This window comes from Peromyscus leucopus, chromosome 3 (genome assembly GCF_004664715.2).
Source record: "Peromyscus leucopus breed LL Stock chromosome 3, UCI_PerLeu_2.1, whole genome shotgun sequence".
Classification (NCBI taxonomy): domain Eukaryota; kingdom Metazoa; phylum Chordata; class Mammalia; order Rodentia; family Cricetidae; genus Peromyscus; species Peromyscus leucopus.
This window is the reverse complement of record NC_051065.1, coordinates 93,543,741-93,567,245: the sequence shown is the minus strand read 5'-3', so window position 1 is coordinate 93,567,245 and position 23,505 is coordinate 93,543,741. Positions and strand designations below refer to the sequence as shown.

Genomic DNA, 23,505 nt, shown 5'->3' with positions numbered 1-23,505 from the left:
CTTCTCACGGTTCAATCCAGATGCTCAAAGTATCTCCTCTCTGTTGTCTCTGTGTATGTTATAAAACTCACATCCTAGTGTTCACCCTTTGGTGAGTGTCCCAAGAAAGGGACACTTACCCAAAGGTGAGACAAATAACACGAACCCACCCCCTCCTCACCACAGTTTTGAAAACTCTTAGTGATCATGGCAAATCTATGTCTGCTCTTAGAAAATTGCTTTGGGAAATCGTGTTGATCACAGGAGCAAATTTTCTGACAAGGTAATGTTTAGAAAGGAGCATAGAAGAATTTGGGGGCAAAAAAAATGACCCCTGAGTATTTTATCTCATTTTTATTAACATTCTTTAATTTACCATAGTCATGTTTTGTGAGCCAAGCTGTTAGTGGAAGCCCTGAACTACAGTGAAGATATGTGGATTTCTCTGGAGAGGTTAACCTTTAGTCCCATTTTACAAACAGAAGCTGATGGTAACAGATATGCTTCCAAGGGTTGGCAGTTGATAAAAGATAAAGGTGAAAAACCAAGTCTCAAAAGCCCCAGCAGACACAGATACCCAGACAGCACAGCCCCTGGACTGGCCCAGAGTCCTTAGCCTATTTCCAGAACTTGCTGTTATACAGTCTGCACAGACGGTGGAGTGCTTGGACAAGCAAGGGAGGGGAGGAAGCTTGGCAGGGCTCCAGCTTGGAGAGTGATGCTTTTATTTTTTTTTTCCTTTTTCCTTTCCTTTTCTTGTTTTATTTTTTTTCCTCAAAGAGCTGGTTTGAGTAGAAAATAAAAACAACAGCATATTCATTCCTTTCTCATTTCTCTTTCAGTTGCAGTTTTTGAGGGTTAGCAGTTCTGTATAAACATGTGGAACCCAGCAGGCAGCCTGCTGCAGTATGTGTGGCTGGCTTTTGCTGGAGGTCAGAACTGCTTGGCTGTGCAGTCCAGAAACAATGTCTTGAAGGCTGGCAGATACAATACCACTGTAGCTGTCAGCGCCTGAAGGCTCACAAAAGCAACACATGCACTTTTGATGGCAAAGCATGGTTGCCATTGAGCCAAATGAGATTTCAGCTCCCCCCTTCCTCCAGAAGTTTCCAAGCTCTTAGGAGACGAAGCAGGTTACGAGGCTGAGGAGAGATTGGCAAGAGGGTGGGTAGATGTGGAATCTGTTGACAGAACTGAAGAGAACCATTACATTAGAAAACATTAAAGTATACACTTTAAGCTAGGCACAAAGTATCTATTATGGAAAGTCCTTATGTGAGATCTCTACTACTTCCTAAAAATTATGCTGGACCCTAGCAACTGATGAAGGGATTTCTCTCCATCCATTTCTCTGTTAATTACTCTACAGAACTATTTCCTGTCCAGCTCTTCACTCTTTCATGTGGTGTTGTAGTGCTCTCTATAATCCTTCAAGTCTCTTCTTAGTTTCCACATCAAGGCACCAACTGCCTCTTATTTACCCATTTACCCTCATTCTATTTTTATACACACGGTATGCAGCTGCATTGCTAAAGGGACGTGGGTAAGATTCACTTTGATTGAACATTTAGCAAAGCCAATGCATATGATTTCTGATAATTATCCTAAAATCCTGGAAGGCCACTGTGAGTAGGACCATTTTAGAGGCATGATCATTGAGATTCAAGGAACTGAAGCAAGCCACTTGGGTCAAACTCACTGTGACACAATGGGGAAATAGATTGGGTGATCTGTGCCTTCTCATTTCTGTCCAGTGGCCTGCCTGGTGTGTAATCACAAGGTTCCTAGTGCAGAGCAATAACCAACCAAAGGAATGTAAAGAATGTATACAACCCTCAGAAGTCACATGGGTAGATGGAACCACACAGCTCTTGTGACTACTATCCTAAGACTTTCCACTACCTTAAACTTTTGTGTTGAGTCTTGCAACTTTCAAGGTTGTTTTCACCAACCAATGTTATCTCTCTTGAGCCTAACCAGATTGCTGTGAACCAGACTCACAGAGGATTAATTTCTGAATTTCATAGACAAAAAAGAATGAGGTCTAAAAGGGAGATGATTTGGCTAACCCAGTAAGCAGAGGCAGTACCAGGGCTCTGTCTATTAGTTTCATATTCAGTATCTTTTTTAAAGGATCATGAAGCCTCCAAACAGACAACTGTGAGATATGTTGAGTCCAAGAGAGCCTGGGAACACCATGTGTTCTAGTGGATATAGCAGCTGTCCACATAATTTCTGAATCTTACTTTTTGTCTTCAGAGTGCTTGGACCCCCTTTATTTTCAAAACCATGATTGATGACCTACCATGATGCTTATAATTTTGCTCTCATCTTTTCACATTGTCAGGGACTGCCTAGGTCAGTGTTCTTGAACTTTACTTGCTTCCCCAGCCCCCTTATCACCTCCTCCCACTGAGAAAGACTGTTAACATTTTTCCTTAGTCTTCTATTGCCCTGAGATTTCAATATCACATATATATTATATACTGTTGATGTGCTATGTGCATGCCTGTACTTTATACATAAAATTGAGGAAGGTTTTTGTTAACCCACTCAAAAAACAGTATTTGCTCCTTCAATGCCATTTTCCACAATTGGGAAATTATAGTATGCTTCATAACTCTGAACTGATTTAAGAGGAATAAAAAGAGAAAGAAAAAGGAGAGATTGATGATAGAAGAAGCAAGAAGGGAAGGTAGGAGACAGAAAACAAGCAACAAAATAAGTCAACAAAGACTCAAACACTGGCACTCAAAGATGTCCTCAATTCCCTAACAGTTAGAGCTTTCTCTGCTAGTACTGATTTCTGTGCTGCTAATATTCTTGTGTTAACCTGAAGTAGAGCAATTATTTTAATATTTTCCCCTCTGAGCAAATCACAAAAATAGGGTGTGGCTTGGGACAGATGCAGACTTCAACATGTAAGTGGAACATAGAATGTTTTCTCTGGCCAGATGTGTTCATCTTTGTGAGACTAACTAGATCTCTCAGGGCATTCAAGCTTGCCCTTGGGTGAACTCTGATGAATTCACCTTTTTTTTCCAGTCAGCAATTGGCAGTATAGAAGAATGTACTGGAAAATACCCTTTCTACCATTACGCTTTTACACTCTACACCTGACTAATAAATCAAGAGCTAGAAGCAAAACTAGAATTCACCAGCTGACACAGGAAGAAAGAACATCACTAGTGGAGCCATCTAGTTTAAAATATAGGGGAAAACTGGTGAAGTTGTACCAAACATCCTGCCTCTTGATGCTTAAACTTCTTTCTCAGAAGAAAGGGTTCTTCTGAGTTGTACTCTCAATCCTTTGTTCTATTTGTTTGTTATGATCAAAGTGTGATTGTTTGCACACATAGACACACACACACAAAAAAAAAGTTTCTTAAATACACAGTTTTTATCTAAAGGTGTGTATTTCTGCTCAGTATGATTTAATATCACCAATATTGAGTAAAAGCATAGGCATTGGATGGTGACCTCAAGCTCTTGACTAGCTTTCCTTTTGGGGGCTAACAGTGGATTACAGATAGCTCCACGTGGCAGTAAGCTTTGTTGTCTCATCAAAAACCTTCATAAACAGTGCTTCTGGAAGAGGGTCACTAGGCTTCAGTCCACGTTGAAATGGGGAGAACCATGCTAACCCCTTATGTGTGTGCATACTCTGGTGCAGACATGAATGCTGTTGACATGTTGGCATGTTCTGTCCTGAATTGTGCCCACCAGTCCTGCCTGAACACAGAGGGAAAGGCAAGGCAATTCTTCTCAAAGGACTTGAAGGAGTCAATTCTTTCCTTCTACCCTGAGGGTCTGCTTGTCCTAAGGCTTGGAGGCAGATTCCTTTGCCCTCTCAGTAGTCTCACAAGCCCTTACCTAGTTTTCAGAATAAACATGCTGAAAAGCCCTCTGAACAAAAATAGATCCAGATTGATGGCATAGATGAGAAAATATGAAGGCCTAAATAGTTTGCCTATCACCCACTAACATATATATATATATATATATATATATATATATATATATATATATATATATCACTCCCATGGGAGGGATCATTTTTATAAATGAATCAGGACAATAGGGAGGTATCTTCTGCTCACGCCCACAGTGGTTTCGGCAGAGCTATGCCTCCAGTTCCTCTGGCTTTGTGCCGCACCTTCACAGGTGCCATCATTTACATGTTAAATGGTTCTATTTTTCCTTCAACACGTATGTGCTTAATCCCTGCGAAACAAACTACTGCTTCCTGATTAAATGAGCTGAGCAATATAATTAGAAGGTAAAAGGTCTGACTGATGTTATATAGAGCAACCTAGCTACATTATCTATCTACCCTCTTACTGTGTGCATGGTTTGGTCTCTTTTGTACATGTATGGTTTTTGAAAGAGGGGAGAGCCTCAGATAAAATTGGCATGGGCGGTTAGCAGAATAAGACTGAGTTTCAAGAAGAAACTCTCCTTGAACATTCTTGTTAGAGTAAAATATTTAAAAAGAAAGAGCAAAAATTCAGTCTTGGTTACTGGAAATAGAGATTTCACTGACAACGCCATCATGATGGAACAGATACACAAAATCACAGGCCACGTGGTTCTGCAGCTGAGGGACAAATGACAGGAATGCCTGGGCCAGCTGAAGACAGATTGTTGTATTGTTCCATTAATTGTGTGTAACTTGGCTTTTCTAGACCTTTCTGTGACAGACTAATCCAGCTTCCAAATGATGCTGAGCTTTCTCCCTTTTGTTCGAGGCCGCCCACAATATCTCTGAGCTGGAATTCCTGCCACACACAGTTTCACATGTAGAATATTTAATTGAAGATAGATGTGCTGATGGGAAATGTTTAAAAAAACAACAACATTTTTTTCAAAGAGGTTGCTGGCTTAAGGAGGGAAAAAATGCATCTTCACCTTGATCTTTACTTAAGCTCTTAAACAATTGATGGAGCTGATAGGCTGGGTGAACATTTTCCTGAGTTGGTTCACATGCATTGAACAAGACTTGGTCACCAGGCCAAATATATGCCACCCTACTTATTTGGCTGCTTGGTCTTCTAAGTTACCCCTGTCTCTCAGCACCCAGGACCAAGATTCTTGTTCAGGCTCCCAGAATCTCTGAGTGGAAAAATCACCTCACATCAATCAAAGTCTTGTTAGAATTTTGCCTTCCCATTCTTTGAAAAGTCAGTGGCAAAGCTTTTGGTGGCTGTCATTGGCTACAAAGGGAATATTTTGGTGTTACGGGTGTTAGGAAAGTGTTAAAAACTTTCCATTTCTTTGGGTGTTTTTCTTTCCAACTCAGAGGCTTGAGTGACAAAGAAAAGCATGTCAGGCTCAGGGAGGATGGGAGATACACATGAAGGCTGAGATGAGACTGTATGCCAGTGTCCAGATGGAGGAGAAAGACACACATTAAGCAGACTACAAGTGTGCCTCCTAAGACTCTGAGAAGAGGGGCAGATGTGAGTACTTTGGCATGATCAGTCTGAGAGGGAAAGGGAAGTTCTGAAAGAGTAAGGACACTCAACTGAGCAGCGGTTGTGGCAGCTGCAAGATGCCTTCAGATTTGGTCTTCATGTCTTCGAAACAGGACAGTTCTAGGCCTGTCTTGTAAGACTATTATGAGAATGAAATACAATAAAGGAATAATCACAAGCACAGCTTGATAAACCAATGAGGATTCAGAAATAAATTATAAGCCCACCTGTACCTATGAATCCATCAGTGCCACCAGGTGGAGGCAATGGGGACAGGTGGGTGACAAGGAGGTCCATGCTTAACTAGGACCCTACACAGCCCAGCTACTGGCTCATATATCTTCTGAAAAAGCTATTGTCCAAGGCATACATCTTGTATATTGCTGAACAACACAGGATATGATCATAAGACCCTCCAAGTCTGTGATTCTTAAAGTGGGATAACCTCCAATCAATCATCTGGAAAGATTTATAAAACCTCCCCACCCCTCAGATCTGTGAAGTCAAGTATTTTAGGATGAGACCTAGTCATTGTAATTTACCAAAGGTCCCCAGTGGCCCCATACACATAGGTTAAGAAGTACCATCCTAGCTGAGAGAAAATGGCTTCCCAACAGCAAATAGCCAGCTAGGTAGATTAGAAGAGAACCTGAAGAGTCAGTCTAGCTCAACTGCCAGTGATGAGCACTTCAAAGATATAAAACACAAATCTTGAAACTCTTTTCTTTCCAGTCCTTTTATCTCTTTCTCCTTTCCCCTGCCTTGCCTTTCTTCATCCCTCTCCTTTTCTCCTTCCATTCCATCCCCTACAGTATTATTTTAATAGGAGGCTCTCATGTCCTTAACCCCAATGCTAGTCACTTATACTGAGTTAGTTTAGAAATCCTTCTTGCTTCTCATTCCAGCAGTATTCCTTAGCTTTCTATTGTTCTCATTGGGTGTATGTCTTAGTCCTGCATCTTGGGATTCATATATGGATGGTTGGGTATCTCCGCAAGTCTTTCTGCATATTTTATAAATCTATATTCATACATACCACACATGCCTCAACTTTTTCATCTTTCTTTCTCTGAATTTCCATTGAGCTCTCTGAAGCCCACGTCTGTCCGTGAGTCTACCCTTTCTCTTTTATATTCAGGCAAGCCTGAAGAATCAGAATATCTGGGGGATGGGAACTCAGGGAGGTTTTAATTTTCTGGTTAAATGACACTAACTTGAAAACTACTTTTGTTTCATGTTTTATTGATGGGAGAAATGGTGAAATTGAAGTACAGAAGGGAAAGTATCCTCAGGGAATACCATATAAATCCTTCTAAAATATAAAGTATTTTAGATTGAGGCCCACTGTGGTATGGGCATCTAAAATTTTCATCTTTTCAGGAAAATGAAGAAAAGCACCAGATCTGAAGAGCACAACACCTGACATGTAGATTCTGGAATTTTTATTTTATTTTATTTTGCTTTTGCAGAGCTTGACCTACCTTGCAAATGTGTTCTGGTTAGCCTGAACCACTCTGACCTAGAGTATTTGCCTTTAATTGATCTCTCGTTCCCTCACAATGCTGTCCTATGGATGTCAGTCCTGTGCTTGGTCTCCCTAGTGCTACATACATTTGTGAGCAATGTCTGCAGCTCCAGACAGCCTGTTTCCAAACTCTGAGGCAACTCCTTTCATTCGTATGCCTACCCCACTCACCTGAATAAACACTTCAATTTTTTTCTCTTAATAGATGCTCATTCTTGCCTCAAAGGCATTCCTGTCTCGGGTGGGGTTGAAGAATGTAGAGAAAGGTTGACTGGATATGATTAGACCCCAGAACTCTACTGGAAGGAATATCAGACCTTTTTGGTTTCCTTTGTATTAATCGAGTCTTTCACCATTAACTTGATCCCTTCCTTACTATGTTTCCTAACTGAAGTCTTGCTAAAGGAAAAAGTGGGTCAGTTGATGGTTCTGGCTAGTTTTGTCTTAGTTAATTTAAGGTTTGCCATATGTTCTTTGGGAAGGATATGCTAACTATATGTCTTCAGCTGATTAACAAACAACCTGAGGGTTTTTAATTTAGACTTGCAACTCCCTGCTTAAGGAGAGAGAGAGAGAGAGAGAGAGAGAGAGAGAGAGAGAGAGAGAGAGAGAGAGAGAGAGAGACTTAAAGGGGGAAAGATGTAGATAAAAGCTTAGAAAGACCACTCTGTACAAAGCAGCCTTTGTACAGGCACAGTCCCAGCATTCTTTCCTGCCATGGAGCCAGGTATCTCATTGCCAGAATTCTTGATATTTGGGGTCTAATTGCTCTTTCATGTTAAAGATACCCTGTTCATTGTAAGATGTTTAGCTGTACCTGTGATCTCTATCCTGCAGATGCCAGTGGCACACCAGCCAAGCACAGAAATAAAAAACTTTTTACAGTCATTCCAGGGAAGTGTGTGTGTGTGTGTGTGTGTGTGTGTGTGTGTGTGTGTGTACATGTGCACATTTATTTGTGAAATTGCAAAATTACCTCTAGTTGAGAACTGCTAGCTAGCATAGACAATCATGTGATCACCAAGTAAGAAGTATGAGGGCATCCCTGAAAGCAACAGATAAAAACGTAGGCCTTATCCTCTCTAAATTGAACCTTCTGGTAAGAGATTGGCTGGGTGATTACTGTACATCTCTTCTATGAACATCATATGAATGTCTCCTCTGTTGACAGGGTTCCACACCACTCTTCTACCAGTGGCCAGACCTAACAAGGTCATGGCAAAAATTTCTGTATTTGATCATCACACCCATGACAATGAATAAGAATGTGTTTGGCATTCAACAAGAATATATTGGCAAATAGACTCTCGGTACAGTCTAGGCTCTTTGGTGGGTATAATCTATGTTTGAATAGGTTACCAGTGTGGACACCAGCACTCCTCACTAGCCTAGACCCTTTGTACTTTGTACAAGATTCTCAGCCTCTGTAAGCCTCGGGTTCCTCTTGTACAGATAAGGTTGCCTGCACATTACATACTAAGAGCTGGTAAAGGCACCCATGCCAAGAAAATGCTCTATCAATCCTTTTCTTTTCATCTTCTTTGCTTCTCTGTTTTAAACATTAAGGATTGATCAGCCAGGACCTACACACACACACACACACACACACACACACACACACACACACACACACACAAAAAAAAAAAAAAAAAAAAAAAAAAAAAAAAAAAAAAAAAAAAAACTAAGGTATTTAAGAATTGTGTCCATCTAGAAAGATGGCTATGGTTCCCAGACATTTTATCTACTGAATTTCACAGGGGGGAAAAGTAAGCAAATAGGAGCATTTTTAAAATTTTTAAAATAAGTATATTTCAAAAAGAATGCAATGCCAATTCTAGCTCTAACCACTAGACGGCAGGCATATGCTCTGCTGTGGCAAGATGTCTAGAGGATACCCAGCTATCAAGCCTGAATCAGTGAGACAGTATTTGAAAATACCATCAACCATATCAGTCCTTTGTATTTTATTTGTGTCTTTTTATCACATTTTCCCCCAAATAACAACTTTATCACAAGAGAATCATTAGTGGTAGATAGTAGTTGTGTACTATAGTCTTGTGTGTGTGTGTGTGTGTGTGCGTGTGTAGACATATGTTATCTTGCATAAGAGATTATATATGTACGTGTGTTTGCTTCTATAAGGGAAATATATACATAAATGTAGATAGATAGATATAGAGACAGAGGGAGATGGATCCCTCAATCCTTTTCAATATATATTTGTGTAATATGTTTAATAGTCATATTCTAGCTACATTTGTAGAGTTTGACAGTACATTAATGGCCAGTTCAACCCAACTAACATAAGTACCAATCCAATAGGTTCTTTTCGCACTGATATTCATTCTCCAAAACAGATACAAAAATATTCTGGTGTTTCCATCATTTCCCCCAAGAGGAAGCATCTGCTGACTTTTATTTCACCAGAGTCTAGGATCCAGGGGTGCCCAGCGTCATTTGGTTATGCTAGATAGAATGGCATCAAACTTGCTGGACAACTTGATTAATTCCAATCAGAAACACAGGTGGCCCCAAAGCCCGCCAATGATATGTGTGCAGTTGCTTAGGAAACTGGGGAGGAATAACAAGTGGTGTTTGCCCCTCTAATTACTTACACATCCTCATAAATGTGTTGTTGGTGCTAAGTCACACCAAATGTCTGCCTCTCTGAGGGTGAGGAGCAAAGGTAAAGTGCTCTTATACACTGAGAAGCTTGGGAGAATACTTTAAACATGCATATCTGTTCAACTTTTTACTTTAATCATGTTTTCTTTGTGATAGGAACTTTATAGCTTAATGAATGTGTTGTCTTTTGTGAGACAGGTGGTCCTTCTATGCAGACAGAAGTCTGAGTCAGGAGCTGCTTTTCCTATGCGTATAGGTCTAAAATGAGTTTTCCTTAACCCACTTTTCTGGAACAACCTCAACTGGGGCTAAGACCAGTTTGAGAGAATGCCATTCGTCATTTAAAAACATTATTTTTCTCTGTAAATAATTTTTAAAGCCTCAATACCATTGCTGAACTTTAATCAGCTTGGAAAATACTGAAAGGCAAGGTTAATCTATCACAATTGCCAGGATAGGACATGAATTGTGGCCTTGAACTCTTTACAGAGAGCACAAGATGAGATTAGAAACCTCAGTGGGGAGAAAAAATAGGGAGGAAAAAAGAACTACCCACTTAAAAATTAGATTCCCTTTTAAATGGGTAGCAGCTTGCTTAGAGGGGTCACAGCAAAATTTTTTAAAGCTTAAAGCTTAATTGATTTGAGAAATAAAAATTTGCAAATATCACAAAACCTTAGTTAAAACTACCACTCTCCTTTATGTTTGGCTTCTCCCTCCTTCTGCCCTTCTCGAAGGCCAGAGGCACTGAACCAGGAAGCTATGTGAGTGAAATCCTTGTGTGTGGGGGATACACTTGCTTGCCTATGAATATGAACTTTGCTGGCCACACATCATTTGCTCTGAAAATCCCTAATGTCTGATTTTTCTTCACAAAGATTCTTCATTTGATTTACAGGGTCTAAAAATATCCTGAATTCATGATATTTTGTCACAAGAATAGGGGAGCAGCAGAGAAGAAAACATGCTTATGCCCCCTCTCACAGCTATGCTAAAAAAAAAAAAAAGAAAAGAAATGGAATTGGGGAGAGGGTGTTAGGATAGAAGCAAACTATATATTCCAATGTGAATATTTAGGGGGCAGAGGAACACTGCAGTTCTCATGTCTGCCACAAAGGTTGGCTTCTAGAAGTAAATTTCTTACAAGCACAGCAACACCATCGCCCAGTGCTCCAAGATAGAAGAGCAGCATTTGGTACTGGATTCCTGTAGTCTCTCTGGGAAGAGGTGGAGTTAATAGGAACCCTACTTCAGTGGCCACAGGCTGTAATTTAAGAAAAAAACTAAAGCAGACGTCATGGTTCTGCTAGAGGAAGTGCTGTCAGTAAGGCTCAGTTGTGCTGATTTCACGCACATTCCTACTCCCACCCTTTCATTATTAATCTGTTTACAAAAGCAATTCAACACCCTCATGCTTAAACTAAACCCCAGACCCCATCCATGAAGTTATCAACACCTGTCTTTTTAGAACATTCACAATCTGAATGAGTGTTAAAAACATGATGTGTATCATAAAATCCTATCATTATAAGGAAACAGAGCTGGTGTGTGTGTGTGTGTGTGTGTGTGTGTGTAGCTTTCTCCTAAGGCTTAGCATGTTAAAGATATTTGCAAAATATTTATCTTGAGGGAGCCTTCTGAAAGCCATATTTTAAGGCATATTCGTTTTTTCAAAGGTAGAAGATGGATCTACCAGCAATTCTTAGCTTAAGTAAACGTTCTGCTAATATTTCTCTACATTTGAAAAAGTGTGGTTTTCCTCTTTAGGTTAGTAATTGGATACATTTGCATTTTGAGAGAGAGAGAGTTATGTATTCACCCCCTCCCATCTTGATTCCTTCTATTTGTACTTATCTCTTGAAAGGAAGGCAGGGGATAAAAAAGAAATATGTTGTGCTTTAGTATCAGTTAGAAGGGTTACGTGGGAAACAGGGTCCAGTTGTTATCTGCTTTCCTGACAGTGTGTTTCAATCATAACATCTGATTGCATTGTTAGGTGCTTTAAAAATACCGTCCATCAATACACTCCTCCTCTTTTGCCCTTCCCAGAACCCACCCAACTGCCACTACTCCCACCTCCTCCCTCTTTAGTTCAATAATAAAAAAAATACAATGTCAGTGAAGGGGCCCTGGAAGCCTTGGAGGGCTGGGAAGGGACTGTCAGTCATCTCAACATAGAAGAGAAAAGGAGGAAAAACAGGGAAAGCACACACCACATGAAAGGGACATCTGAGAGGAGTCAGCATTCTTGTTCTGTGTTAACAAACTATTCCCATATCACTATTATGCAAACGGAGGGACGAAGAGGGATATCACCCACCTCACCAGCTCACCAGCAAGCCTGTTCTGCCAAGTCAGGACCTGAATTTTCTCACCACAGGTCATTACCCAAGGGGAATTCCTGAGTCAGGGTTTCCTCTCTCCCGGTAGTCACTCCTAAGCTGAGGCTTGCTGCTCTTAACTCCGGAAGAACCTGTCTTTCAATATTGAACACTGAGATATTCATATTCTCTCTCTCTCTCTCTCTCTCTCTCTCTCTCCTCTCCCTCTCCTCCCTCCCTCCCTCCCTCCCTCCCCCCTCCTTCCCTCCCTATCTCTGAGCCATGAGAGGGCATGATAAAGGGCACAGATGGCTACTAATTCTAGTGAGTAAAAGACATAGGAGAATTAAGACCAAAAGACCAAATGGCTTTTGATAGGGAATCTTGAGCTGATTTGAAAGATGGTTATTTTAAGGGGGAAAATGTTTCTTGCTGGCAGGACAAACTGTCAGGTGTTGCCTTTTAAAAGCCATTTACAATGATCTTGCCAAGATCTCTGATCTCTACCTTAGAGGCCTCTTCCCTCGCCCATCACTTTGAAGTAGCTAGATGTCTTAGCCCACTTCTCAGACTATGAAGGGTCCTTCTGACTTTTTTTTCTTTTTTGGACCTTACTCACAGAGATAAATTACCAGTACCATTACAGTGATCAGCTTTCCTCGTTTGCCCTTCTTAGCATTTCAAATAGAACCTAAAAATTTTGCTCCATGATTTCTTGATTTTTTCCCCACCTGCCAAGACCCCTCACTTCCACTCCCACCTGCATTCCAAGGAAACTTTAACCATTGCTTCTCCGTTAAGACAGGTAGCAGTTCATTTAGGTTCCACCAGTCTGTAGAAACTGTAAATGCTATTTTATTTTAAACGTTTTAGTTTACAAAAAAAAAAAATCAATGATTGGTACCTTTTTATTAACACTCTCAGATTCCTGAATATGGACAGATCTTCAAAGGGAGGAAGGAGTTCTCATATGAAATTTAAGACAGACTGTCCTGAAGATTATGGGGTGGGGTTTTTGTTGTGTTTTATTTTTTTTTGTTTTTAAGACACATAAAGCTAAAATGTCAAGTCTCTGGGAGAGATCCCCGTACAGTTTCAGTCAACACATCAGGGCGCAGAGGAGACCCCGTCCTGGTGCCTGCCGGCGCGCCCGGCTGCCCAGGCGTATTTGGTAGCGCATGGGTTGAGAGCCACTGGGACAATCACACCTCGCATTCTCTCGCGGGCTGCTGGTGACAGGTACATGAGCCATACTCGTTGATGATCACCAGGGCCCCCTCGATGTGGTTGGGTTTGTAATCAACGTAGTATTCCTGGGCAGACATAGCAGCCATCTGATGCATGGTCTGTTTCTGCTTCTGCTTCCTGCGCTGCGTGACAAAGCACTGTCTGAGCTGCCTGAGGCTGGCTGGGAAACACTTCCAGGATACATAGAGTACCAGGACCACGATGAGGAAGGAGAAAATGAGAGCCATCGTGCCTGTGACCACCTTGTGGATCTGCACAGCGTTCTCAGCGTGCTCGCCTGGGAGAGCCACGGTGATGGGCTCAAGAGTGCCATCGTGCAGTCCCTCCCCGCCATCCACCAGCGTGGTGGCTGAGCTCTCAGGGGGCACTAGGTCACTGCGGTTAGTGACAGCAGACAGGAGGTGGCCGCTGGTGGGCTCGGCCCCATCCTCGCACAGGTGGAAAGCATACACAGCATCCAAGACGTCCTCGCCCTGTGCGTACTCCGGGCTGGCACACTGCAAGTTAGCATCATAGCGCCCCTGGAAGTTGCTGAGCCAGGAGGCCAGGGCGCATACATTGCGCCCACAGTCCCACAGGTTCCCGGCCAGGGTAATGCTCGTAAGGGACTTCCAGGAGTTGAGGATACGGGGCTCTATATAGGTGAGACGGTTGGAGTCCAGCTGCAGGGACTGCAGGTACGGCACGGTCTCGAACACGTGGGGCTCCATGTATTCGATCTCGTTCCCAGACAAGTCCATTTTCTCCAAATTCCAAACCCAGTCCAGAGAGCTGACCACAATAGCCACCTTATTCCGCCGCAGGCAGAGCGAGTGAAGAGAGATGAGGCGCGGGAAATGGGCGAAGTTCACCTTGATCAAGTCGTTATGCTCCAGGTGCAGCTCCGTGAGCTTGAACAAGCCAGCGAAAGAGTTGCGCGCCAGACTCTTGAGCTGATTGTATCCAATGTCGAGAAACTTGAGGCTGCGGCAGTCCTGGAAGATGCGCACCGGCACAAACTGGATGGCATTGGCCCGCATGTGCAGCGTGGTGAGCTTCCGCAGCCCGTGGAAGAGATCCGGAGCCAGCGCCTGCAGCTTATTGTAGGACAGGTCCACGCTGCGCAGGTTGGGCATGGGCCGGAAGGTGGTGTTGGCCAGTTGGGTGATCTGGTTGGAACTCAGTGTGAGTTCCTTAACTCGGCGCAGTTTCTGAAAGGCGTCCCCCTGCACCGAGCAGATGTGATTGTGATCCAAATACAGCCACGTGAGCTGCATTAACCCCGTGAACTGGCCGGCGCGCAGCTCCGAGAGGCTGTTGTAGCGCAGAGACAAGCCCAGCAGGCCGGACAGGTTGTGGGGCGCCTCGGTTAGGTTGAGCGCCTCGCAGTACAACAGCCGCCCCTCGCACCGACACTGCCCCGGGCATCCGCTGGGGGCGGCGGGCAGCATCTGAAAGCAGGCCCCCAGCAGACACAAGACCACCCCCGAGGGCCTCCTCAGCAGCCAGTGTAGACAGAGGCCGAGTAGCAGGAAATCCATTAGCGAGAATCTTTCCAGAGAGACTGGAGAATGTCCATTGGAAGCGCTGGGTCAGAAATCTATATCATATTTTATTCCGAGGGAGAGGGGAGGGAGGGGGAGGGGGGAGAAAGGGACAAAAAAACAAACCCAAATCAATATAGAGAAATGTAGAAGGAACCCCCCCTCCCCAGAGCCACACGTTCACCTCTAAGCATGCAGAAAGCCGGGCAGCATACAAAGTTCACAGCCACGGAAAGATCAAAGCTGGGGTAATGCAGTCCATGTTAGATGCGGCAGCAAAGAAAAGGGAGGAAAATTTTTTTTTTCTTCTGGAAAGAATTTAATTAAAAAAGTGTCTTACCCACCCTTTTCCAGCGAGTGACAACCTCCATTCAGCTGCTCCCTTTGTGTGTAGGCTAATTATATGCAGGGCGAGAGAAGACCCCTCTGTGTTTCCCGAGGCAGCCCTGCTCCGCGGCCCGAGGATCTGGCAGACGCACAATGTCTCACTTTGCTGCTGCGCTCCGGGGCTGCAGGGGCGGTCGGCGAGGCGGGGAGGCGACTTCTAGGACCCGCAAGTTTCCCAACTACGTGCCGCCTAGAGCCCGGGCTTCTCGCCTTCCTGCCTCGGTCCCCCTTTTTTTCCTCTGCAGTTGAGACTGTGACGTGGTGGGGCGGGTGAGAGAAAAAATCAACTCCAAACTCGGGGCTCGAGACTCCCCAGGATTTGACAGTCTGGAAAATGTCATCGGTAATGCCCACCACGGATCGCAGCCACCTTGGAGTCCCGGTTGGAGAACGCCTGCCATTCGTGTCCTAGGCAGCTGCAGAAACCTGGCCGGCTCATGCTTTGCGGAGCGCAGAGCAGCGCTCCACTCCTTCCCTCCACCGAGGAGTGTGCGCGAGCCTGCACCGGCACCGACTGCTCACTGAGTGTCGTAAGCTGCTCGCGATTGTGCGTCTTCTCTGAGCACCTCCGACACCGGCAGATTGAAAAGGGGTGGGCAGAAAACCAACGTTTTTTTTTTTTAACCAAACCGCTAAAATAATATATGTTCTTTGATGAAATGAAAAACACTCAGCTTTTTTTTTTTTTTTTCGGTCTATATTTCAGGGCGGAAAAAAAAAAAAAAGAAGAGGGGATGGGGTAAGAAATATTATCAGTGACAAGATATATCCAAATGAGGGGCTGAGATATTCGGTTGCCCCGCCAACCTTTCTTTGGGGCTATACCCTCCTCCCTTTAAACTGTCTACGTGTAACAGATACGTAGGACTCTGTAGAGCAATCAACATTTGTTTCTTTGCTTTCCAAAAAGCAACTTGAGAGGAGGCACAAGAAGGCAGTGATTTGGGGTTTGGCTCTGATTCTCATTCTCTCTCTCTCTCTCTCTCTCTCTCTCTCTCTCTCTCTCTCTCTCTCTCTCTCTTCTCTCTCGTCTTCTCCTCTCCTCTCCTCTTCTCCCCTCTCTTCTCCTCCCCTCTTTTCCCCTCTCCTCTCCTCCCTCTTCTCCCCTCTCCTTCCCTCCCCTCTCTTCTCCTCTCCCTGTGCCAATACTGGTCTTCTACAGTGAGCTGGCTGTTTTCAGGGATGGAGGGAATGCTTTTCAAGCCCATTCTGTTAGAGAAGCCATCTGAGTCCTGACGGTGTGAAAAGGTTGCAGTATGGCAGGTTCAACCTGTGTACAGAGAGACTGCTGGAGATCCCCCTGGGGCTTGCCCAGTCTGCATCCTGTCCATGGAGCACACTGACTGCAGGGATAAAGATGCTGTTGTATGACATGGGAGAGGCTAACACTGACATGTGCTGTTCGTGGTAATTACATCTAACCCTTGGAGAATGTACTAGAAGATGTGTAGAGAAGAGGTGATTTAAAAAATAAGGAAGCCTTTTTCTTATCCCCTCATCTCTAATTCAGCTTTGTGACTGTATAGAATAATGCTGCTTTTCTTCTGAATCCCAGGGAAAGCCCCTGTCGGATTTTTCGACCCTCAATCCTTTATAGACAGGAGTTCATACAACAAATGAGTGCCCCTCCGGTCACAACTGTCCTATAAGAAATCTGTCCTACTCTCACAGTCCTCTGGGTATCCGTTTTTAAAAAGGAAAAGAAAAAAGAACAACGTTCTTAAAGATGGCTAAGTAAGCCTGTGTCAGGAGGAGTCACAGGTTAAGGTGTATTATTGTCCTTACATTCCTGTCATTTCTGTCTTTAATGAACTCCAAATAAGTGGGCATTACCTGTCACTATTACTTGCTAGGAATGATGATGGGTTGGGAGATCTCCCAGGTTAAGAAGATTGATCAAGCCACTAGCCTGGCTCTTAACAAGTTGAAAAGACCAACTGGTAGATTTAAGTCACCAAAGACAGGTGGTACTTTTCAGGAAAAGTCATATGAACAGGGATGTGAATCATTCTATTCTGTATTCCTCTGAGCTCTGCTCTGGTCATTCATCCCCAAGATGCATCATTTAATTGAAAAGAATACAAGTCTGAGATGTGCTAGACATCACATGCTGTCTTAGGAGCTCCAGGAGACATTAGAAAATCAACCCTCTCCATTTTGCACATGACGAAACTGAGACCAGAGACATCTGGGGATTATTCAAGGTCATGCACCTTCTTATTGACACAGATAGATCTTTGATGTTCCTCCTTGGAGCTGTGTTCTTCCTTTGCCAGTCTGGATGGTCACCTGTCCTCACTCTGCCTCCAACTTAGCTCTGGACTGGGCCCTTGGCACTTGTGAGTTGCTGCAGAACACTTTAACAGACAGAGAAACAATTTCATCATCAAGTGGTTTTACCCCTTGCCAAAACAATTATTCCTGACAGCATGCCGACTGATTGAGCCATAAACTCTAAAGGGTTGGAGGAGCAGGGCTGGGCAGGCACAGGCAGGGGTAAACAGTGGCCAGCCATTCAGCAAGTACTGTGAGCATAAGGCACCCAATCCCCATGGCTGTTAGGAAGAAAATCCTTGTAATGCATGCAGCTTGGCAAAAGGATGAGAGAGGCTGCCAAATGGGCAAGAAGAGGTCCTACTTTGGATGTCACTTGATTTGTAGAGCTGGTACAGAAAGGCAGAGAAGAGTTGAGCATTGGCAAAAAAGAAAAAGAATAAAATTAAATGCACTGCGTTTATATGTGAGTTTTCTTCTAAGTATGCCACTCAAAGTGTAGAAGATGTTTCTAGGCTGTAATTAAGAATATATAATATATATTATATAGAGAGAATATATATGTATATATAGTTTTTCATGCTATTATCCTGCAAATCGTTTTGTCTGCATGGTATCTTTTCCCTTAAACCCTTCTCACCTCTAATGTGGCAAGTTGCATCTTTCTATCCTCTTAAATCTCTTGGCAGAGCTGTATACATTAACAGATTGAAATGAGCTTTATTGAAATTTAGCTATTCTAAGTCTTCTGAGTTGCAGAATTCCAATTTATTATGTATTTAAAGCATACCACCACTGATTAAATCAATGCAAATTAGGTTAAATAAGAACAACATGAATCAAGTGTTTCAGCAAAGTTGAGTTGAGAAACGACAACTTTTGAGTCACCACAGCAAGTTGATATGGCTGTTTTTCACAAATTTTCATTTCATTCTTCCAAGTACCCAAGATGCTAAAATGGGGGAGAAATATGCTGATCTTCAATTTTTTTTCCTTTTTTTTTTTTTTCTCTTTGCCTGTCTTATGAGAAGGCTTAACCCATCAAGTAGTAATGTGACCACCGTGTTCTTGGTCAAGCTCTTCATTGAGGATAACCACAGATTTGTTTTGTCCAAAATATTCTTCACTGTTCGGTAGCTGAAGAGCAGTGTTCTTTATACCTTAAAAGCCCTATATTGGTGAAATTATTAAGGCCACTCCATGTAGTTAAAAGGAGATTTATTTAATGGCATAGCTTACAAATGAAGGAATAGGTAGGTTGAGGGTTCTGGGAAAGACGTAGCAGTAGTTCGGCGATGATCTCTGGAGAACTCTTCTCAGTCCACCTCTAGCATCCAGGCTCCCAGCCGGGCTCTCAGCTGCAAGAGAGGCTGCATGTCCCAATCTCGGTTCTTCAGGTCCTCCCCTGGCCCCGCCTTGTGGGCATGATAGTTACCAAAACGTCAATGGGGGTTGGAACTTCCAGACCAAAGCTGGAATGGCTACCCACTATAGCCCTGTTGATAGTTGGCATATTTATGTAGGGTAGGAGATTGAGCTCATCTTATTGAAGTAATACACAATCAATTCTAAAAACTAGATATTCATCAAGCATGTAACCTAAAAACAACATGCCAACTTTGCGAGTGGAGGCCTGGCTCTCTAGTCTGGTGTCAGAAAGGGTAAGTTTTGAAAACATAATTTCAGCACATCAGAAAGAATTCCAGGATGTGCAAGGTATGATTTTGATTGTCAAAGCAAATCTGGAACTGAAGAGAGATAGAAGGAAGACAGCCTAGTACAGTTGAAGAATCTAGAAGTGTAGCCTGTAGGAAGAAGAGCTAGTTGGTTATTCCTTCTCTCCTCAACCTTATAACATAACCGTTACCTAATAAGCCATCTTGTGTTTTCTTGGTACTCGATGTTGTGATGTGGGTTGGAGCCAGTCATATAATTATTATTGTCATCCATTTCATCTAAATTGAAGGCCACCTCCAACTTGTTCATTTCAGCCAAAAGAGTCTATGAATGAAGAGATACAAGTAGAAAGATTCTAAAATGGGGCTGGGGAGTGAGTGGGTAATGTGCTTGGAGAGAGACAAGATTGAAGATCTGAATTCAAATTCTCAGCACCCATGTAATGGCCAGATGTGGTCATGTGTACTGTAATCCTGTTGTTGGCAGTGGAGCCACAAGGATCCAGAAAGCTTATTGGCCAGGCAGTCTAGATTAAACAGCAAGGATCAGTGAGACACCCTATCTCAAAGAATAAGATAGAGAAATGATTGAGGAAGACATCTCAATATCCACCTCTGACTTCTCCAAACATCAATGTTGGTGAACACACACACACACACACACACACACACACACACACACAATTTATGGAATTAACCTGTGTTGTGGTTGTCTTTCCTTCAATAGTCTTTGCCAATGTTCAAGGAAAGAGAAATTCAAATAGCAATTTTAATGTTCTGTCATTGCTGGTACCAGCCTGGACCTTGATCTTTATGCTGTTGTCTTTAATTTTCAGTAGCAGTGAACCATGGCTTTTCTTTAAAAGGAAACACTTAGAGGAACCGGGGGAGGGTGGGAGTCACAGTTTCCAAAGGAGAGAATTAACCTCTTTGTTCCTCTGGGCATGCACCACACAGATGGCACTTTATGTGGAGTGTCACCACAGATGCCTGTGGAACCCAGAGGTAAGGACCCTCAGACTTCTCTCAGGAGATCTACTTAGGAGGAACAAATTAGAAAGGGGAAGTTCCTTCTAATCAGACTGCATGCCTCTCTTGAAAAAGACAAGCAATATCAGTAATAATAAGAAAGTTCCTATCCTGCTCAATGAATGAACTCAATAATTCTGATAAACTAGGTAAATATGAGTGTCCTGCTATCCTGGGCCTATCTATGAGTCTGTTCTGTGATGGCTTATACACTGGGTTTTGGCATGTCAGGTGGACATTTTCTTTTAAGCTCTATCTGGTTGACTTTCATTCTAACCTTCAATGTGAAGATCAGATGTCTAGGATTACTTAACTGACCTCCATCCTCCCCTATCCCACGTGAAGTGGTCCTTCATTCTTTACCATTCTAATAACTATTTAGTTTTACTAATCTCTTGGCCCTAGTCATTCTATATGAATGTGTCAGTCATTTCTAAATTGACCATTTTTGAACTGCAAAGATTGTGAAACATCTTGAAAGCAAAACAAAAAATGACTCATTTAGGATTCCTGCTCTTTTATTTCTGTTGTTGTTGTTCGTTAGTTTATTTTTATTTTATTTTGTTTTTGTTTTTTTGTTGTTGTTGTTGTTTTTTGAGGCAAGGTTTCCACATGTAGCTAGCTGAACTTGAAGTCCTTCTGTAGCTCAGGATGGCCTAAAACTCGTGACCTCTTATACCTCTTTAATATTGGAATTATAGACATGAGGCATCATGTGGAACTTACTTTTTTTAAGTCAGTGTGACTCTACACATGTCATTCCTAATGTCAATCACACAGGTCAAAGTACGGCTACCTGAAAGGATACTTGGGTGGGTTTACTGAGATCATGCATGTTAAAGCTTTGTGACTCAAAACAATAAGTGGAAAAAGCAACCTCAGAGATAGTTAGAACTGCAGATCTTTGGACTTTCCTCAATCCCTGCACTTACCTGTAACACCTAGATAATTCAATAAATTCATTAAATAGGAAACAGATCTGAGGGTGTATCTCAGTTGGCAGATGGCTTTCCATGGATGCTTCTAGCCCTGGTTTCTGTCCCTCATATCACATGAAGTAGATGTGGTGGTGCTGATCTGTAATGGTAATGGCAGAAAGATCTAGAGTTCGAGGTCACACTTGGTTATGTATCCAGTTTAAGGCCACGTGTGGAATGCAAGAGACCCTACCACAAGAAGAGGAGGAGGAATAAAAAAGACAAACAAAATAATATTTTTTGAGAAACATAACTGAAAATGGAAACCCAAGCCTCCTCATTGATTCCCCAGCTTTGTAACTGAGGGATGGAAGAAACAGACATGCTAAGTTGTGACTCAACGTGGTAGAGTTTGGTCAAACAGAACTAACTGACTCAGTTGCATTGTGTCTCTCCTACTAGGTTTTAAAGCATGAAGTGCAGGGTACACTTCTATCACAGCCTCCAGAACAGAGGAAGCTTTCTGATAAGGCTTGATTCTATAATCAGTATAGTGAAGACAGTGAGCATTCATAGGGCTTTCTGCTGGTTTATCTTTACCTTTTATCTTTGGGATTTGATGATGTTCTGACATCTGACACAAGACTTTGACTCCGTGGTGACTGATCTAAGGGGCAACACTCTATCTTGTCTCTCCAGACCTCTAATCATAGAAGGAACAGGACAGCAGGGATATATGAGGAGAGGACAGGCAGAAGTATTTAAGAGCTGTCTTTCCAGAAAAATCTATGACATTACTAAAGTTTGCTTATGTTGGTCAGTTTTTTTTAGCACCACCCAACACTATTATGCCACATGTATGTTACTTATGGAGATATTTATTATAGAAAAAGAAAAACTAGAGAATACAAGCTAAACAAAAAACTTTATTGGTAGTGACAATTAAGGCAACTAAACCAACAACCCAGAGATGAACCATAGAGTCTGGGAGATGCATTGTCCTTGAATTTGTCTCCTCTTGCTTGGTGCTTAGCTTGTTACTCTTTTTAGGGCCTTGTGAAAATGCTGTGATAAATACAGTCATGTATAGACCTTGCACACTTGAGGAAACATGACCTTACACTTTTATTCTAGAAATGGGACTGGTGTTCAAATGGTGTGGGTTTTTGAACACATCATTAGTGTATGCTTGCAATTATCCTTCTGGAAGGTTATGCATGTTTCATCCCCAGCAGCTCTTTCTCTGATTTCTCTTCTCTTTGGGAAACTCTTTCACAGGACACATTGAAACACACCTTGGTCCCTCCTATAACTAGCTGAGGCAGTGGCTAAACATTTTGCCTGTGTGTTCTTGACCCTGGGAACTATCCTTCCTGACACCCAGTTTTCTATTCAATTTGGAGGAGAAGAAAGTCTTACTGCATAAAGACTTTTGTTGGTTGGACTTTGGGGACTATCAGTTCCTTCTGATTGTCCTGACTTTTATTAACAAGGTAGCCAAGTTATTCTCACAAATGTGTTGTTGACCAGCAATTTCCTAATCCAGGTTACTTAAAATAGGCTAAGAAGGGACTGGCAAGATGTCTGAGTAGGTAAAGGTGCTTATGACCAAATTGGAAAGACTGACTTTGATCCCTGACACCTACATGGTGAAAAGAGAGAATACCTCAGGGACAGATCTATTATTTTCCTAATTTCAAAACTCTCTCCCTTCCACCTGTATATGTAAAGGATCAGATATGAGGACCCTATGCAGGTGACATGGAGATTACCACATAATCTGATAATGTGCCTGTGTCTTTGTTAGGGTAGTCTTGTGTACTTGCTGGTTCATAGACATGCATGTTAAGCTGAGTTTATTAACTGATTTGATTATTTGCCTAATCCATTGCCCAAGGAACCTGAAGTAAATATAGAAAATTTGTCATATTACATTGGGAGATTGGCAAAAAATATTAACCCTGGAAGACCAAGACTTTTCCAGATGGGTTCACAGGGGTTGACGCCATTTATGCATGGTTTTCTTCCATGTCTCTATTTTATGTGGGGTTTCCTGTTCCCATCATCCATAAACAATTTGTCCTCTGTGGAATTCCAGCACATTCAGATTAATCTATCTCTTCCTGCAAACTGTCTCCCACTCTCAGGAGCTATTTCTTAATCCTCTACAGAAAATGTCTTTTAATCATTTGTCAAAATAGTTTTGCTGTGGTTATTTGTTTTGGTTAATCTGTTTTAGGTTAAGTGAAGAGTCAGCCGAGAACATGCAATAAGTTAAATATGGTTCCTGCCTTCTATGCTCCTTGAACTTGACGGGAAGGAGCTGTGGACCAAAACCACACGGTCCATGCTGTAGCAAAGATATGAACTATGAGTGGCTTGGAGAGATTTCTCTAGCTATTTGAACAAGGACAGGTAGACAAACTCAGAGGAGCAAAAGAGGGCTGAGACAATGGGGCTATAAGTAGATATGTGCTTTGCTGTGCAGCCCTGGTGGCCTGAGTTTGGATCACCAGAATCCACAGAA

At 42.5% G+C, this 23,505-nt stretch overlaps 2 protein-coding genes across 3 annotated transcripts in view; one reads left to right on the top strand and one right to left on the bottom strand.

Moving 5' to 3' along the window:
• Ctnna2 (catenin alpha 2) overlaps nucleotides 1-23,505 on the top strand; it is a 1,102,240-nt gene that overhangs the window by 709,338 nt on the left and 369,397 nt on the right.
• Lrrtm1 (leucine rich repeat transmembrane neuronal 1) lies at nucleotides 12,901-15,786 on the bottom strand. 2 transcript variants are annotated; one of them, XM_028871392.2, is made up of 2 exons: nucleotides 15,036-15,786; nucleotides 12,901-14,751 (listed from the first exon to the last, which is right to left on the bottom strand). In XM_028871392.2, exon 2 carries the CDS (start codon nucleotides 14,690-14,692, stop codon nucleotides 13,127-13,129), a length of 1,566 nt encoding a protein of 521 aa, XP_028727225.1. In that variant the 5' UTR covers nucleotides 14,693-14,751; nucleotides 15,036-15,786; the 3' UTR covers nucleotides 12,901-13,126. The 2 variants fall into 2 exon arrangements, with proteins under 2 accessions (XP_028727225.1, XP_028727224.1); XM_028871391.2 differs by having other exon boundaries at nucleotides 15,040-15,786.

What these genes read in the sequence shown, in the direction of transcription:
- Lrrtm1 (XM_028871392.2), bottom strand. Translation starts at nt 14,692, where the DNA reads ATGGATTTCCTGCTACTCGGCCTCTGTCTACACTGGCTGCTGAGGAGG.